General features: G+C 43.6%; 1 protein-coding gene across 1 annotated transcript in view; it reads right to left on the bottom strand.

Moving 5' to 3' along the window:
- FHIP1A (FHF complex subunit HOOK interacting protein 1A) overlaps window positions 1–17,747 on the bottom strand; it is a 270,411-nt gene that overhangs the window by 69,462 nt on the left and 183,202 nt on the right. The window contains 2 exon segments of the mRNA XM_059066709.2: window positions 8,575–8,661; window positions 10,804–10,962. Coding sequence (XP_058922692.1) covers window positions 8,575–8,661; window positions 10,804–10,962 — 246 coding nt within the window.

Here is a 17,747-nt window from a genome sequence, read left to right as displayed (position 1 = left end):
ATTTCCTTCCTTTTTAAAGCTGAATAATATTCCTTTGTATGTATATACCATGTTTTTGTCTAATCATTCATCTGTGGATGGATGTAAAAACCATTCTTAACATTCAGGATATAGAAAAACAGGCCACAGGCCAGACCTGGCCCACAGGTTGTAGTTGCCAAGCCCTGCTGTAGAGGCACCAAAAAACATACAACACAAACCAGAGGTTCTGAAATTTTCTCAGTCTCTGGCACCTTCAGTATATCAGTAATTTTTCACAGCACCCCTACGCCAAAAGAAATACCCAACCATCCCATTTATTAAGGATTTAAGTCCAAACAACTTACTATGTGGTTAGGTCCTAACAACTTAACTCCTGTTGGGCACTCGAACCTCAGGATCAGACTGGACACTGCCAACCTCACACCCTGTTCCATGCGGATTTTCATGTGATATGTGCTTTTAAGCACAGCATCCAACAAAAACTCAGTTTTGCAGAAAGTATGCCCATATTGAAAGGAATGTATATTTAATGCAGAAACTGGCTTATTTCAAGTTAGTTAATTCACGTGGTATCTAACAGGTGTCACTGTATTTCCGTCATAAATGTAGGCACTTTTCACTGAGTTCTCCCACCAAGAAGCCCAGGGTTCCTTGGCACACTGTTTGGGAACTGCAGATAGAGACTATTCCAGGGGTTTCTGATAGAGGTGGGGAAACAGAGTCAAATACCAAGAATATGCTGAACAAGAGACAGTAGCATATGCTCAGTGTCAAATGACCACTGACAGACACTGAGCTACAGATTCTAGACAAGAGACAGCCTAGAGCCCCAAAGTCAGGGACAGCTGCAGGCAGGAGTGGGATTTAGGCTGCCCCTTGAAGAGAGAGTAAGACCCGAAAGGAGAAGAACAAGTGAAGGGAACAGACTAAGTACAGGAGAGGCCCCGACGTAAGAACAAAGCGGGTGGGAGGGGGGCCCTGGAGCAGTGTGCACACTGAGGAGACCTAGGAAATGAGCCACTCAAGGTTTCAGAGGAAGGTGGTGCATTTAAAGATGTGTTTAGAGAACTTAATCCAGCAGCTATGGGTGCAACAACCTGAAGAAAGAAGTCGTAGCAATGAGACCCATGTCAAGGTGTGGTTGAGATATGTACAGAGGATGACCTACATGGACACTGTTGGGAGAGGAAAGAAAAAGGATCAGACTAAAGAACCTTATGGGAAAAAGCCTGGGCTTGTTGCAGTGGGGAGCATGAGAAGAGATTCAAGAATAATCAAGGTTTCTAGACCAGGTAACTAGGGGAAATGATGTCATTCACACAAAGGAATTGTGCAGAGGCTGCACTCAGGTGGCCCGGAAAGAGAATATGAGTGTTGCTTTTGATATTCTACGTCTGAGGGCATGGCAGGTCACTCAGGCCAAGGGATCCAGCTGGTGATGGATCAGCAGAGCCCAAGCCCTGGGCATGCCCACAAGTAGGGCAGGAAAGGAGAGAGGTCAGACAGCCTCTGAAGGAGAACAGGAGAGCCTGGAGGGTGGAGGTCAGAGGGAAAGCAGGCAACTCTGGTCCAGGAGTCAGAAGCCACAGGGTTGTAAATAAAGCGATTCTTTAAAATCCCCATTTTTTTTTTTTTTTTGCGGTACGCGGGCCTCTCACTGCTGTGGCCCCTCCCATTGCGGAGCACAGGCTCCGGACGTGCAGGCTCAGCGGCCACGGCTCACGGGCCCAGCCGCTCCGCGGCATGTGGGATCCTCCCGGACCGGGGCACGAACCCGCGTCCCCTGCATCGGCAGGCGGACTCGCAACCACTGCGCCACCAGGGAAGCCAAAATCCCAATATTTTAAACAAATGTTTAAAGTGCGTTTAATGATGTGGCGAGAGGAACGCTGGCGGTTGTGCCCGGGGAGCAGCAGTCTGCTCTCTCAGGTACTTTGGAGGATGTGATGCTTGGTGATCGGGACCATCTCTTCTCCTTGGAACCTTTACTCCCAGCATCCCTACTTTCTCCAGCCCCTTCCCCTCAACCCTTCACTTCTCTTGAACGTCCTTCCTTTCTGATTTTTCAGTTCCCCACCATGCTTCCCAAAATGCCAGTGCACCTGCCGACCTAACTTTGTCCCCACCGGACTGTCCCTGAGCCCCTCATCATCGGAAGCCTCCTGCACTGAAACTCCTTGCTACGGACGTAAGAGCTCACCTGCCCTGGGAGTCAGGGTAGGGCCTCGCCCCAGGCCCCATCCTCCTGGGCCTCCCCTGCACAGCCACACTCCGGATATAGTGTATCCAAACACAGCCTCCGAGCCTTGGCTCCCGCCAGCGCTCTGTCTCCAGATGTCCTTCCCCAGCTGCTCACCTTCACGGCTCAGCACCCAGTCACTCTCCCTAATCACCCACTCCGTGTCACGGCGCACCCCTCACCCTCCCGCCCCTGCTGCTTCCTCTGTCACGGCGCTTATCTTAGTCCATCTTGTGTGAAGTTGGTGGTTGGCCTGTCCGTCTCCTGGGTCCCAGATCACAAGCTCCACGGAGACGAGAGGGGTTTTCAGTCACCTCCATCTCCCCACAGGGTCTGACCACGTGTTCTGCACCCAGCGCACACTCACCAAATGGTCTCTGAACACGCGATATTACCCTCTGCCTGCATAGGAGATTGCAGACTCTGTCCTGGAGTGAGCACCATAATACCTTGGCGTGTGACAGTACTCTGCTTTCAGAATGCTCTCATGGAACGGACTTGAGGACACGGGGAGGGGGAAGGGTAAGCTGGGACGAAGTGAGAGAGTGGCGTGGACATATATACACTACCAAATGTAAAATAGATAGCTAGTGGGAAGCAGCCGCATAGCACAGGGAGATCAGCCCTGTGCTGTGTGACCACCTAGAGGGGTGGGATAGGGAGGGTGGGGGGGAGACGCAAGAGGGAGGGGAAGTGGGGATATATGTATATGTATAGCTGATTCACTTTGTTATACAGCAGAAACTAACACACCATTGCAAAGCAGTTATACTCCAATAAAGATGTTTAAAAAAAAAGAATGTTCTCATGTTTGAGGCAAGAGGAGTGTTACTATCCCCACTGTGCAGCAGAGGAAAATGAGACTCAGAGAGGTTAAAAGCTTTGCACAAGGTCACACAGCAGTAAATACAAGAGCCAGGATTAGAACCCAGATCTTCTGACTCATGGTCTAGAACCCTTCCACCACACACCCTGTCTGTGTGAATCCGTGTAATGATAAGCTTGACTTGGTGATGGTTACCTGTGCTTGAGATATTGCTCTGCTGTTTATTCATGTCTCGTATGTTGTTGGCATACCTGCCTGTCACATTAAAGTCTAACTATGTTTTAGGTTCCAGAGGATAAGGATCAATATACAGACTTAGGCAGTAACTCTGAACTGTACTTTCTTATGTGTTTCTAGAAAATTTTAAGCCGCAATTTACTTAAGCACTAAACCCAAACACGCTCTTACAGTTGCCATCTCTCATTGCTGAAGTGAGTACAGACGTGTGCTGATGGCTTCCATTTGCCGGTGCATATCCACTCTTCATCTTTTCCACCCTGCTCTGAGCCCCAATTCACCTGTATGCACCAATTTCCTCCATGATTCCCTTGCCACCTGGATTCCATTTGGGTTCACCCGGCGGAGTCCAGCAGGAGATCAGAGGCAGGGAGGAGAGTGAAGTTTGGCTATTTATTCCCCTGGCTCCCTCCCAGATTGACTGTGACCCACGTCTGAGGTTCCTGGTTCTTATCAGGGGGTCTCTGCATATAGCTCTCGGACCCTTTACGCACAAATTCGGTCTCAGGGTGGTGACCGTGGTAAACCTGCCCAGAATATGGCCACAAATTCTTTGACATTCCTATCATCAAGATGTGGGGTCTATGTCCTCTCCCCTTGAGAGTGGGTGGGCTCTGCGACTACCAGGAACAATAAAACATGGCAGAAGTGACACTGTTTCAGTGCGCAGACTGACAGCTTCTACCGAGGGACGCTAAGGCAGAGCTGTTCTGGGAGACGCAGGCGTCCTCTGAAGGCCTTTCTCACACTGTACAGAAGTCTCGGACACTCTGGCCAACCTCTCCCCCCGCTCCCTTCAGCCGGGGTCAGGTTTGCATTGCAGTCTGACAGCTCCCCCAGCCTTCCCCACCTTGCTTCCTATTTTCTCTCTCACAAGCACTTCCCCTAATAAAATCCTTGCACATTTAATCCTACCTTGGCATCCTCTCCTCTGAGGACCCAGACTAATACAACCATCCCAATAAATATTCAGCCTTGGAAACTGAGCTTTGATATTAAACATATAAAGACAGTAGAACTAGCTTTTGCTGAATAAGGGCGGTCCCATGAATCTAAGGTCATAAATCACCAGTCTTATATTGGGTTGGCCAAAAAGTTCATTCGGGTTTTTCCATAACATCTTACAGAAAAACCCGAATGAACTTTTTGGCCAAACCGATGCAATGGGATGTCCGTATGTATGGCTGGATCTAATTCCTAAATGACCTATATTAACACGGTACCATTTTCTTTAATAAGACTTTTACAAAGTATGATTTTCACCTATCTCCAGAAATGTATCCTTCCCCAGATGTCCAAAACAGGTTCTCAATCCCTTGTCCAAAACCTGGAGACCATGTGCATTTTGGAATTCAAACCTTTTCAGGAAGTAATACGTACATCTGCCATAGCTGGCATAACAAACCCAGCAGGTCTGGCGCAAAACTCTACAATCAAATACGTTAATACAGCAAGTTCTGTTCTACAGAACTTCTATTCTACGTATGAACAAGTTCTGTTCTGAGAGCAGGTTCATAAGTCCAATTTGTCCATAAGTCCAACAAAGTTAGCCTAGGTACCCAACTAACACAATTGGCTAATCAGTACTGTACTATAATAGGTTTATAATACTTTTCACACGAATAATATATTTAAAAAAACACAAAAAATAAAACATTTTTAATTTTACAGTATAGTACCTTGAAAAGTATGCCAGACACGTGAACCAACTTATGTGATTGGACACGCGAACGCACATTTGCATCTTTGAAAATTCGCAGCTCACAGGTTCGTATGTAGCGGACTTACTGTACTATGTCCTCCATGAAACATACAAACATTAACACAAGTGGTATAAAAATGAACAGCCTGGAGACAGTGCAGGTATGGGTTTGCCAGCAAAGGAATTCAGCAAAGGTTACACTGCACTGCCATATGAATTATTAAAAACATTCAGTTTTCAGAGCTTTTTGAATGTCTGAGTGTGAATAAGGGATTGTGAGCCTATATATCCACACTAAACTAGGCAGCCCTTTAAAAAAAAAAACAAACCAGATACTCCTTTGCACCAACACAGAAGAATAAACGGCCGTCCCCCAGCGCAGGATGAAGACGGCACCGAGCAGGACCCGTGCAGAGGCAGGGTGATGTTACGCGTCTCCAGAGAGGGGAGAAGAAAGGTGGAGACGATCTTCACTTGTCAAAGCCCCACGCCCACCTTTTACTGCCCTCAACCCTTTGTAACAACTTCATTTCTGGTTAAGAAATGCTGTGGAGAGTGAAGTAAGTCAGAAGGAGAAAAACAAATACCATATGCTAACACATATATATGGAATCTAAGAAAAAAAATGTCATGAAGAGATTAGTGGTAGGACGGGAATAAAACACAGACCTACTAGAGCATGGACTTGAGGATATGGGGAGGGGGAAGGGTAAGCTGTGACGAAGCGAGAGAGTGGCATGGACATATATACACTACCAAATGTAAATTAGATAGCTAGTGGGAAGCAGTCGCATAGCACAGGGAGATCACCTCGATGCTTTGTGACCACCTAGAGGGGTGGGATAGGGAGGGTGGGAGGGAGGGTGACATAAGAGGGAAGAGATATGGGAACATATGTATATGTATAACTGATTCACTTTGTTGTAAAGGAGAAACTAACACACCATTGTAAAAGTTATACTCCAATAAAGATGTTTTAAAAAAAAGAAATGCTGTGGAAATATTGTTTATGAGTATTGACTGTGATGTGGGAAAATTTTTAAACCTGAATTTATCTATACTATTTATGAGACAGAGAAAGTTCACCCCTGCAAACTGCCTCCGTTGATTGCAGGCAACTAAAATGTTAGACGTACACTGGGAGCTGAGATAGTCCACAGAGGACGTTTATGTAGGGTATTAAATAAGCCTCAAGGCGAGGGACACTGAATATGAGAAATGTGGACCAGAGCCGCTCCAGTAGCCCTGAGACTTCCGGGTGTCCCTTCCTGGTCAAAGGCAAGGACACAGGGTGTGTCTGCTCCCACTGGGAGCTCCTCAGAAACACCCAGCCCTGCACTTCCCTCCTCCGCCCTGAGCCCCTGTCCTGCCGCTCACAAGAGGCTCTACTCTTCATCAGCCACGTAGAGAGCTGAGAGCCAGCGGAGAGGCCGTTCACCTTCCTCCTCTGCCCTGCTTCCTCCTAAACCTCCTCATTCTAAGTGATAAAAACACAAACAATGGAAGATGAAGAGCAGGGAGTGAAATAAATTAGGAAGGAAATATTCTCCCTGGTCACTATAGAGCCCTGGGAGAAATGGTCTGCAATGGGTAAAAGTTAAGGAATCTTATTAGGGATGAGAAATTCAAATCTAGTAATTCCACTTAGTATTTTATATATTCAGGATTGACTGTTTTTTCCCCCAATAAGCAAGTATTAACAACTTCATGATTTTTCAATCTCATCTTTTAATTATGGGCATAACTGAGGACAATGTTAGTTAACACAAGTAGGGGCTGTTATTTTTCTCCAGGAACCACTGTCTGGGAATGTACTGAGTGCCAACACTCTGCCCAGCACTTTAACAAACATTATTCCATACTAGTGCTGTTTGTTCAACCCCCAGGTCTAAGGGACTGTGCTCAGCACTGGAGATTCCCCAGGAAACAAAACGGGTGTGAGCCTTACCCTCAAGAAGCAGGCAGAGCACTGTGGAGACATTACACAAGGTCCTGCACATTGAATGATTTATTTCCACTAGTGGTAAGTGCTATGAAGGAGAAGTACTCAGAGATCAGTCAGAGCCTCCTAACAGCTCTCTGAGGTGGATCTCATCCTCGATTGTAGATAAAGAGTTATCATTAATATTTGTAACATTAAGGCATGCTAGTTAAAATAACATAAAACGTCCTGAAGAAATAATAATTACAAGCATCACTATTATAATAATGACTTGGGAAATAATTTTATGTCAGCCAGTCAATGAGAAAAAGGATGGGAATAAATGAGGAAGAAGGTCTAAATGCGCGAGAGAGTATGTGGATAATTACTGTCAAAGAATTTCCAGGGCACCATTCTATTCCCCCATAAAGGAAAATTCCTCCATGTAGGGGCTTAGAGACCTTCAGACACCCACCCCTCCTCCAGAACAGCAAGGTACTAACAGAAGGACAAGGTAGAAACAAACACAAGGTTTGTATTTTCCAGAGATGTGTCCCATATTTTCCAAGACAAATTTAATTTCAAAGACTTGGTTCCTTGGTTCCCATAAACCAGTGAAATAACCTGGAACCCTCAATATGTTCAAACCACAACCAAGATTACCTCCTGAACCCAGAAGTAACACAAAAATCCTAGTCAGACCAAGTACCCTGTTTGTTTTGCAAAATATTGCTACTGTGCTCAAAAGGCACTAAATGGTTAAGAGGGGAACATCTTCCACCAAGACCTGCTGCTCTAAACGAGAACTCCCATCAGCACCACAGCCAGGCTTCAAAGTTGCCATGATCAGGTGTTCTTGGTTTCTATAAAACGTGAGCCCATGGAAATGGAACGTCCAGATATACAAAGGTGGGCGTTCCATCAGAAGGCACGTGATACATTGTTCCTTGCTTCTCTCCCTGCCAGGGCTGTCAATGCCAATAACTTGACAAGGATCCTCTGAACTAAGTACTGTATATGTGTCTTTACTCAGTGAAAAAAAAAAAAAAAAAAAACTTCTTAAAATTAGAATGCTAGGTCCACGACGTCTCCTGATAGCTCACAATAGAAAAGATATCAGTTGATTTATTCTATAAAATGAGAGCATCGTAAGGAATTCAGAGTGATGCTAATGAGACAGCCAACCTTTTATGGGACCTTCACTTGGCTTCACTTTAATTTTTGCTGTCACAAAAAACTATGTTCTTTTAAGTAGATGGCAGCTCCAGGGCACTTGTGCCACCAGTGCCCCTCTCCACGTCCACAGGAAGCCTCACACTCTCTATGACAGACTTCTTAAGCTCAGAGGACAGCTTCACAGAGAGTTCCAAGTAGCCACTACCTATGAACTCAAGTAGACACAAGAGCCAGTCCAGTTGCCAATGCTTGTTTAGACTCCCTTACTTGACATTCACAATGTCCTGTTTTATGACATCAAATGGATCCCATCAGACTTAAGCCGTTGCCGTCATTAAGACCTGTAATTGATACTGGTAAGGAATATGGATGGAATGAGAAGGAAAATAAGGCTAAAGTCGCCATCAAGTCAATTACACTGTGGTCACCTCCCTCAGTTTCCATCAGTTGTACTAGAAACAGGTAAAAGATTACATCAGCCAATCACTGACCTTATGGAGAGCTGGAGCCAAGACTGGTACCAAGAATCCATTGTAAATATAATTGACAAGCTGATTACGAATCAAGGGGTGAGCCACCTAAGAGAGAAACAGTAGTCATGAAAAAGATAAGGAGTGTAACCTTTGGGTCTTCTTAAAATCAAACATTTCTGTGTACATCCTGAATTCAAGAAGGAAATCCAAATTTTGGCCATTTATTGGTTAAAGAAAAACTCGGACTTCAAACCAACATGTAATTTTTTCCAGATGGTTTATCCCACTATAAACAGCCTGGACTTTCAAATTTTAAAACAAGTAATTTTAAGTTTCTATCTGAAAAAACAATAATAAATAGACTGATTATGTATAGGGACTCATAAATTAAAGTCGACAAACTGGAAAGTATAATTCTTGCTCCATAACCTCGTCTATGTCCTATCTCAACCTGTGACTAATTAAAATAATAATAAGAACTGTCAAAATAGACAACTAAAAACATTCATTTTGGTAGCAGAAAAAAAATTCTCATTTTGAAATGCATTTTCTGATAATCATTTATATTGGGGAAGATAGCATTTAGAAAACTTTTTCATAAAAAAGATACTGTTAAAAAGCAAAAAACATTATCAGAGGTACAACACTTCCTATATTTAATTTTCAAAATATATTTAGCATGGATAAGCCTTACTAATATCTTTTATAATTACAACCATCCCTGGGTGTCTGTAGGGAACTGGTTCCTGGATGCCCACCCCCACCAGGATACCAAAGTCAGCAGATGTTTAAGTCCCTTATATAAAGTGGCACAGTATTTGCATATAATCTACACCCGTCTTCCCATATACTGTAAATTATCTCTAAATTACTGTATAATACCTAACACAATATACATAGTTGTAAATACAATGTAAACGCTGTGTAAATAGTTGCTGGTACACAGCGAATTCAAGTTTTGCCCTTTGGAACTTTCTGGATTTTTTTCGAAATATTTTCAGATCCTCTGTTGGTTGAATCCACAGCTGTGGAACCTGCAGATACAGGGGTCAACTGTTATCTCTTCACTTATACCCCCAAACAAAAAATCTTAAAAGTATATGGCTTCAATCTCAAAATATGATACAAAATAGATCATTTCTCTGTTCTTAACCATGACCATTAGCTTTCTTCTTCTCTAAAAAAATAAAAATAGCATCAAACAATAAAGTAAAAAGCAATTTCTAGGGAAGTGAGGCTAGATCTTTAAATTACTGACAGTCTCTCTCTGTGTGTACATTTGGGGAGAAACTAACAGTTCCATCTTTTTTTATTTCCACATTCTTCTGCAAGAAAATATTGACAGACTGTAATATTAAAGGAAAAAATAACTTAAGATGTAATCCATTTATCTTATCCATATATAAAATTTCCTTTGCCTTGGCAATAAAAATGAGATGGGAACTAAAGTAATTTACTTGCATTTTCTTCCAGAAGCTATTTCTTTATTTGGTAGATAAACAGGTTACAACTAACATTTTTCACCTTACAGTCACCATAAAGAAAATTTGATTTCTTAATAAATCCAAGATTAAGGTAATATTTGTGCTATATAGAAATATATAAAACATTTTTTGATGAAAACCTACTTACTACACCCTTGAGTATATATAAAATCTGTTTTTTTATTGAAAACAGTAACAAGAAATCTGAAAGTAAAAATCTAATCAAAAAGCCAATATACTAGAGTTCAGTGGTTATTTGTTCCCCGAAGCAGGCCAATTTCAAACCAAATTTAATCTGTGTTGCTAAGAAGATGCTTAACTTCTTCTACATTCAACTGGCATAACAACAGTCTTTATGCAGTAAGCACCATTAAGCAAAATAAAGTGTTTCCCTTTGTAGACTCCCAAGAAGACCTTGAAGTAAAAGTGGTATAATTTGGAGTCCTTAGAAGCCTAAAAATATCCATTTACTGAGTCAGGCATTGAACTTATCTTTGATGGTTAAGTGGATAATCAAAACAGAATTAACACTTTTTATAACGGAGGTAAAGAAAATCTACTCTTTTTTTTTCTCAATTGAAACTTCCCAGAAACCTACAAACTAACACTCTTACTCATTCGAGAACATTCAGTAGGCTTGAAGTAAAGCATCAGTATTCCATAAACGTTTACTGAAATGAGAAAAGGAATGTTTATCAACTGATCCTTCACAATGCTTGTATCCTGAACGGACCATGACCAAGGGTTCCTCGCCTGCTCCTACCTGAATGACGGCGTCGCAGAACTCAAGGGAGTTCATGAACTGGACCAGAGGAGGGAGGAGGAGCCAGTCGTCCTTCAGGAGGCAGTGCCATTCCTCATCTTTCTCTTCCAGCTTGGTAGGCAGGGAAGAGTAGAGACCACTGAGCCCGGTCGCAAGCACCTGTGTGCAGAAATAAAAACGCAATGAACACTTGCCCCAGGTTCTTCACCTGCAACAAACGGCTCCCAGGTGATGCCACTGCTGCTGGTCCAGACTGTACTTTTTAGGTGGCGAGGTATCCCAGCATCAGAGGCTGTCAGCTAGGAAGGATTCCACAGCTGGAGGCGGGAGGGAAGGACAACTCCAGCAGCGGGAACAGAAGCACCAGAGGTCTTCGGCTAATACCCACGCGGTGCTACAGGTTGTTTATCTCTTGTGTGCCAGGCCTCCGCTGGGCAGCGGTAGGGGGGTGAGGGAGACACGTGCAAGACGAAGAAAACGTGGCACCCAAGGTATGCAGGAGAGGAGCGAACTCAGAAACAACGCGTTCTACTACACGACGCTGAGTGCACACACAGAGATGACCCACACCCCCCCGTCGATGGGGACACACCCTGGACTGGGGCGGCCCGGGACAGAAGATCTCACACGAGCACCATGAGTAGCTTTATGAGAAAGTTCCCTGCTCGTGACGGACACGTGCGCGTTTCCAGTTCAGAGAGCGCTTTCATCTCATTTCCACAAATTAGAGCAAGAAGAAAGAACTGGGGGTCATGGGTCAGTTAGATGTGACGACGATACTTCCAACAGAGCTAAAGAGGGTCTAAACTGAAGCATCAGCAGTGGGGGAAAAGGAGTGAAGGAGGGGAGGATCACCTGTAAGGTGGACATGAGGGTGATCTAACTATCACACCTACCTACCCAGTATTAATGCAAAGCTCACAAGGTTGACTTTCTTCCCCTGCTCAGTTTCTAAATGACACTGATAGGGCTTCCCTGGTGGCGCAGTGGTTGAGAATCCGCCTGCCGATGCAGGGGACGCGGGTTCGTGCCCCGGTCCGGGAAGATCCCACATGCCGCGGAGCGGCTGGGCCCGTGAGCCATGGCCGCTGAGCCTGCGCGTCCGGAGCCCGTGCTCCGCAACGGGAGAGGCCACAACAGTGAGAGGCCCGCGTACCACCAAAAAAAATAAAAAATAAAAAAATAAATGACACTGACAGTGTTTGGGCTCAGTAAGTGACGCTGGGTGAGAACTCCAATCTGTCACTTTATCCAGCTTGGTCATTAAGAAAATGCTGATGCGTTAAATTGAGACAGAAACATAGAAGAGGAACACACATGTTGACTGCCTATTAGTTTTATCTTGTGGAGAACAGGACCAAGGAAAACAATGAATTTCACAGTACGGGGAGGTGATGCTAGCCAAATAGCACCTTAGGGCTCTTGATCTGGTAGGTGTGCAAAGGACGGACAGGAAGTGCCCAGAAAGAAACACAGAAGTGATTTATAAAAGGTGTTGCTCTAGGGTAAACCCTGAGGTTATAAGGAACTCAAATAGGATAGAAACAGTCAAGAAAACATTCCATTCTGAGTTAGGCCCAGAAAAGAAACAGCAAGTATTCACTGATCTCACAGTCCAATAACAGGCAATTATAACAGTGTAATAAATGCTCCAACTACATAATAGAAAATATGTCACCGTGGATACACAAACCCAGACTTGAAGTGTTGGGAGCAGGAAATGTTCTTAGAAGAAGTGATGTCGGACTCCCCTGGTGGCGCAGTGGTTAAGAATCCGCCTGCCAATGCAGGGGACACGGGTTCGAGCCCTGGTCTGGGAAGATCCCACAGGCTGCGGAGCAACTAAGCCCACGCACCGCAACTACTGAAGCCCGTGCACCTAGAGCCCATGCTCTGCAACAAGAGAGGACACTGCAATGAGAAGCCCACGCACCTCAACGACAAAGAGCAGTCCCCGCTCACCGCAACTAGAGAAAGCCCACACCCAGCAACGAAGACCCAATGCAGCCAAAAATAAATAAAGTAAATAAATTAATTTAAAAAAAAAAAAAGAAGTGATGTACAAGCTGCTGAAGAATGAATAAGAGTTAGCCAGAAAAAGAATATTGGAAAGAAGAATATTCCAAGCAGAGGATGTACAAAAGCTCAAAGGAGCAAGAAAAGATGGTACCTTCTGGAACTAAGAGAAGTGCTGTATTATTGGAGCATATAGTTAGAGGTGGGAGGAGCCTGGTGAGGTACACTGGAGCCAGATCCTGCAGGGTTTGGTAGGACAGAATACAGAGCTGGAGCCCAGTGGAGAGTCCAGCAGACAGTGTGTGGGTCTGATGCCTACGAGAGGAATCTGGACTAGAGATGGAGCCCAGGAGCTGTCCACATGGTGATGAGACCCCAAGCTATACAGACCAGAGAGAGAGGGAAGGGAGGTTTAGACCGTGAGCTATAATAAAATAATCCATAGTGCCTGGTGTCAGACACAGAAAGCTAGAAGGAGGTATAGGGACCTCCCTGGCAGTCCAGTGGTTAAGACTTCTCCTTCCAGTGCAGGGGGTGCGGGTTCGATCCCTGGTCAGGGAGCTAGGATCCCACACGCCTCGGGGCCAAGAAAACCAAAACATAAAACAGAAGCAATATTGTAACAAACTCAATAAAGATTTTAAAAATGGTCCACATCCAAAAAAACTCCTTAGGGACTTCCCTGGTGGCACAGTGGTTAAGAATCCACCAGCCAGTGCGGGGGACACAGGTTCGAGCCCTGGTCCGGGAAGATCCCACATGCTGCAGAGCAACTAAACCCGTGTGCCACAACTACCGAGCCTGCGCTCTAGAGCCCGTGAGCCACAACTACTGAGCCCGAATGCCACAGCTACTGAAGCCTGCACACCTAGAGCCCGAGCTCCACAATAAGAGAAGCCACTGCAATCAGAAGCTCACGCACCACAATGAAGAGTAGCCCCTGCTCTCTGCAACTAGAGAAAGCCCGCACCCAGCAACGAAGACCCAACACAGCCAAAAATAAAATATAAATAAATTTATTTAAAAAAAAAAAAAAAAAAAAGGAGGTGCAGATCCCGGCATGCCGAACTTGGAAAAATTACCTACAAACTGTTGCCTCTCCTCCCCCCGTCTTGATCCCAGAGCACCCTCTGGAGCCCCCTGTGTAGCAACTGTCCTCCGTGCATTTATTAATTTATCAGTCCTCTTCTCCATCTCACCTGGCCTGACATGTTCATTCTTGTTCACACAGCTAATGTGGGTGACTTACCCAGTCAGACGCTAGCAGTACTTCCCCTGAGTAACACATCCGTCAACAACAGAGGATGGGCCTGAGGATTGGTCACCCGGAGGTCTCAGTGCAGAGAAACCAGAGGCTGCCCGCCGGGGGGGGCGGGGGTGCGGGATGGCGGAGGGGGAGTGGGGGCTGTAAACCCACAGTGGAGTGTGAGGGCAGCGAGAGAAAGACACGAACCGTCTCAACGGGAGAAACAGAAAGGTTACATACATTTCTCTGTTCTATTTCCTAGTGACCTTGATTTACTCGTTCATTCACTCACTCATCTAAAAAAAAAAAAAAAAATCAGTGAGCGCCTTCAGGCCAGGTACTATGTTAGGTACAGGACATACGACAGTAGACAAGATAGTGCCTGTATCTCTTTCAAAATCAGGGCATCTCTGGTCCCAGGGGAGAATGTCCCCGATTTAAAAGCATTTAACTCCTTGTCAGCAAACCCAAACAAATCACTTTAATTCCAGTTTTGAATGTGACCCCAAGTGAGCTGTTTGTTATAAATTAGAAACCGCTGGCAAGAGAGAACAGAGACCAAAAGTTCTCCTTGAAGGGAAATCTAATCTTGATGCCACATTTTAAAAATCAATTACATTTGCTAACTCATGCTAAATTAACCACAGAACAAAGGCTTTAATTCTGCATACTCCCAATTCCTTAACCACTTTGAGGCTTTGAAAATGAATTCATAAAGACAGCTTAATTTGTCTGACTAAGAAGCTGGGAATAACTATTCAGTATATCAGTATAATTACAGCAACATTAATTTTCAAATTACATACATCAGTGGCAGTAATTAAAAATAACACATACCTAATATTCACTTTTTTTTAAAAGAGTGCTCTGAAAAGGGGATGGCTGAGATGCGAACACGGCCTGCCTGTGCGGGAGGACAGTGCGTTGTGCCCGCTGGACACGCACTCCTGCACTCCTGCCACGCGCTTGCCTCTGGAAGCAGAGCCAGAGAACGTTTCTGCAATGGTCTCCAGAGTAACGAAGAAACACAGAAGAAAACAGTCTGCACAATAAAGAGGACTCAACGGGCTTAAGAGCGAGATTCCAAATCTTTACTGCTAAATATTTATCCTTTCCAAGACTTTGCTCAGAGCTCAGATTCCTTCATCCAATCCACATATAATCTAGAAGACCAACGAGAGGCCAGGCACCGTGTCAGGCCGGTGCTGGGGAAAGAGCATTGAGCGAGTCAGACTGGGTGAGATGGAGAAGACCGCCAATCAACCAATAAATGCAAGAAAGACAATTACTTCAGGAAGAGATGCAGGTGGTGCTGTGGGAACAGGAAGAGGGGAAAGGAGGGGCAACAACAGGTTTGCAGGTAATTCTTCCGAGAGTTTGATGGCACAATCTATTTACTTTCAAGTTTAATTTTTAACTTAAAAGTGTAAGAATATATAGACATTCAACAGTGAATTTTTTCAAATGCTCATCCACTCTTTTAGCCTTTTACTGATCCTTACCACAAAAAAAGTAACTGTAAAACATTATATTTATTCCCAACAGATTAAGTATTAACTTTTTTTTTTTTTTTGGCCGTGCTGTGCAGCATGTGGGATCTTAGTTCCCCAACCAGGGATCGAACCCGTGCCCCCCTGCGCTGGAAGTACAGAATCTTAACCACTGGACCGCCAGGGAAGTCCCATAACCCGATAGTTTTCATTTATCTTTTCTCAAGAGTCTTAAAAAAACGAATCACCGTATAAAACCGCAAGGATGACAGACAATTTAAAAAAGCAAACCACTTCCCTGACAGCAGTATAGCATGGTAATTGTTGAGACCATGGATTTCAGTATCAGACTAAACATGGTTTTGAACCTGACTCTGCCATTCACAGGCAGAAAGTCCCTGAAAGTTCAGTTTCTTCCCTGAGCTGCTGCAAGGATTGAAGGAAATCGTGCACGTAAAGAGGTAGGCATGATGGTTTACACACAGCAACGCTTCCGACGGAGGGAAGAGAGATGTGCACAGAGCAGTGAGCAATCTGGAAAGGTCCGCCTTTAACTTTAAACATCTAATAGTACCCAGTTAGTTTCAGCAAAAACAAAAAGATCGTAAAGCAGATGGCTGTAGTCTGAAGCTATAGCAGCAAAACACCTGGCAGGGACCATATGTGACAACTTGCCGAAATAAAAAGCCTCATAAATTTTAGAGATGGGATAAATAACTTTCTACCTGCGGCTGTGTACCGAAAGGTTGCTTATTTCAATTTGCATTTCCTAATGTATGTATAGGCTGTTTTCGACTTTTGCCAATACCTAACAAGTGACAGGGCTTAATCATCGATACTCGGTTTTAAATCAAAAGAAGCTACGGTCATATACTCAACCATTCACTGGCACTAAGTAGTTCCCTAGAGTAGCCTCATTCTCTTTCTTTTCTCGGGAAAACACAGCTTGAGACAAGAGGCATCAGAACCAGCAAGCTCTTCCTGTCAACCACAGAACAAAAGTTTCCAAAAGTGGTCCAGTTTCCTGAAACAGTCGTTTCTCTTCCCGAAGCCTGATGCTAACACACTCTGACACTCATACTAATTAGAGAAAGCTTTTTGTCAATTGTGGTCCTTAGCTGGATGGTTAATAGAGTACGCTTTTATCTTCAACGGTAAAGAGGTCTTTTTTTTAAAATTATGTTGTCAGTTGTAATTATAGAAAACTGGGTACAAATGAGATTATGGGATCTATCCTGAGGGGCAACTTAGCACAAGGAAGCTCTGTGTTCCATTCTGGCAAATAAGGTCAGCTTAGAGATGTTTTTCCTCTAATTTTAATGAACTGTACAGTGTTTTAAAACACTTTTTTATGAAAGCAACAACTACTCAGTGAAATCTGCCTACAACTTAGTAAGTGGAAATCTAAACGTTAAAAGCATGATCCATTCTAGTCCTAATATGTTTACATGTGTAAAATAGGAAATATTACAAAAATATAAAACATAATAGAATAGAAAACCATCCACAAGATTTAAGATTTTAATATTTTGCCATAATTTCTTCAGAGTGCTCTTTATTTTTTAAAAAATAAAACACTACAAATAGAGCTAAACCCTACTCCAATACCATTACCATCCCTTCTCCTTCCTTTGCCCCCAAAAGTAACCAGTCCTGAACTTAGTACCTATTATTCCTGTGCTTGTTTTTGTACTTCTTCTGTATTCATAGGTATCCAAAAACCAGTATACACTAAGATTTCGTCTTAAAACTTCATGTAAATTTTATGTAAATATTAACATACTATATGTAGCCTTTTGCTACTTACTTTTTTATGTTTCTAGATTTTATGCTTTTTGTTTTTAGGTTTATTGGTGTTCACAAATGTAGATGCAGTTACATGCTAATAAATGTGAAATGTGATTCATTCATTTTTTTATTAGTTTCAAATCAACATAGTAATTTGATATTTTTATAGATTATACTCCATTCAAAATTATTATAAAATATGGACTATATTCCCTGTGCTGTACATTACATCCTTGTAACTTATTTATGTTATACCTAGTAGTTTGTACCCTTCACCTATTTTGCCCTGACCCCAACCCCTCTCCCCACTGACAACCACAAGTTTGTTCTCTGTATCTGTGAGTCAGTTCCTGTTTTGTCATATTTCATTTGTTTTATTTTTTAGATGCCACATATAAGTGAAG

The sequence above is a fragment of the Kogia breviceps genome, chromosome 6 (genome assembly GCF_026419965.1).
Source record: "Kogia breviceps isolate mKogBre1 chromosome 6, mKogBre1 haplotype 1, whole genome shotgun sequence".
Classification (NCBI taxonomy): Eukaryota; Metazoa; Chordata; class Mammalia; order Artiodactyla; family Physeteridae; genus Kogia; species Kogia breviceps.
This window is presented reverse-complemented; position numbering and strand designations above follow the sequence as displayed.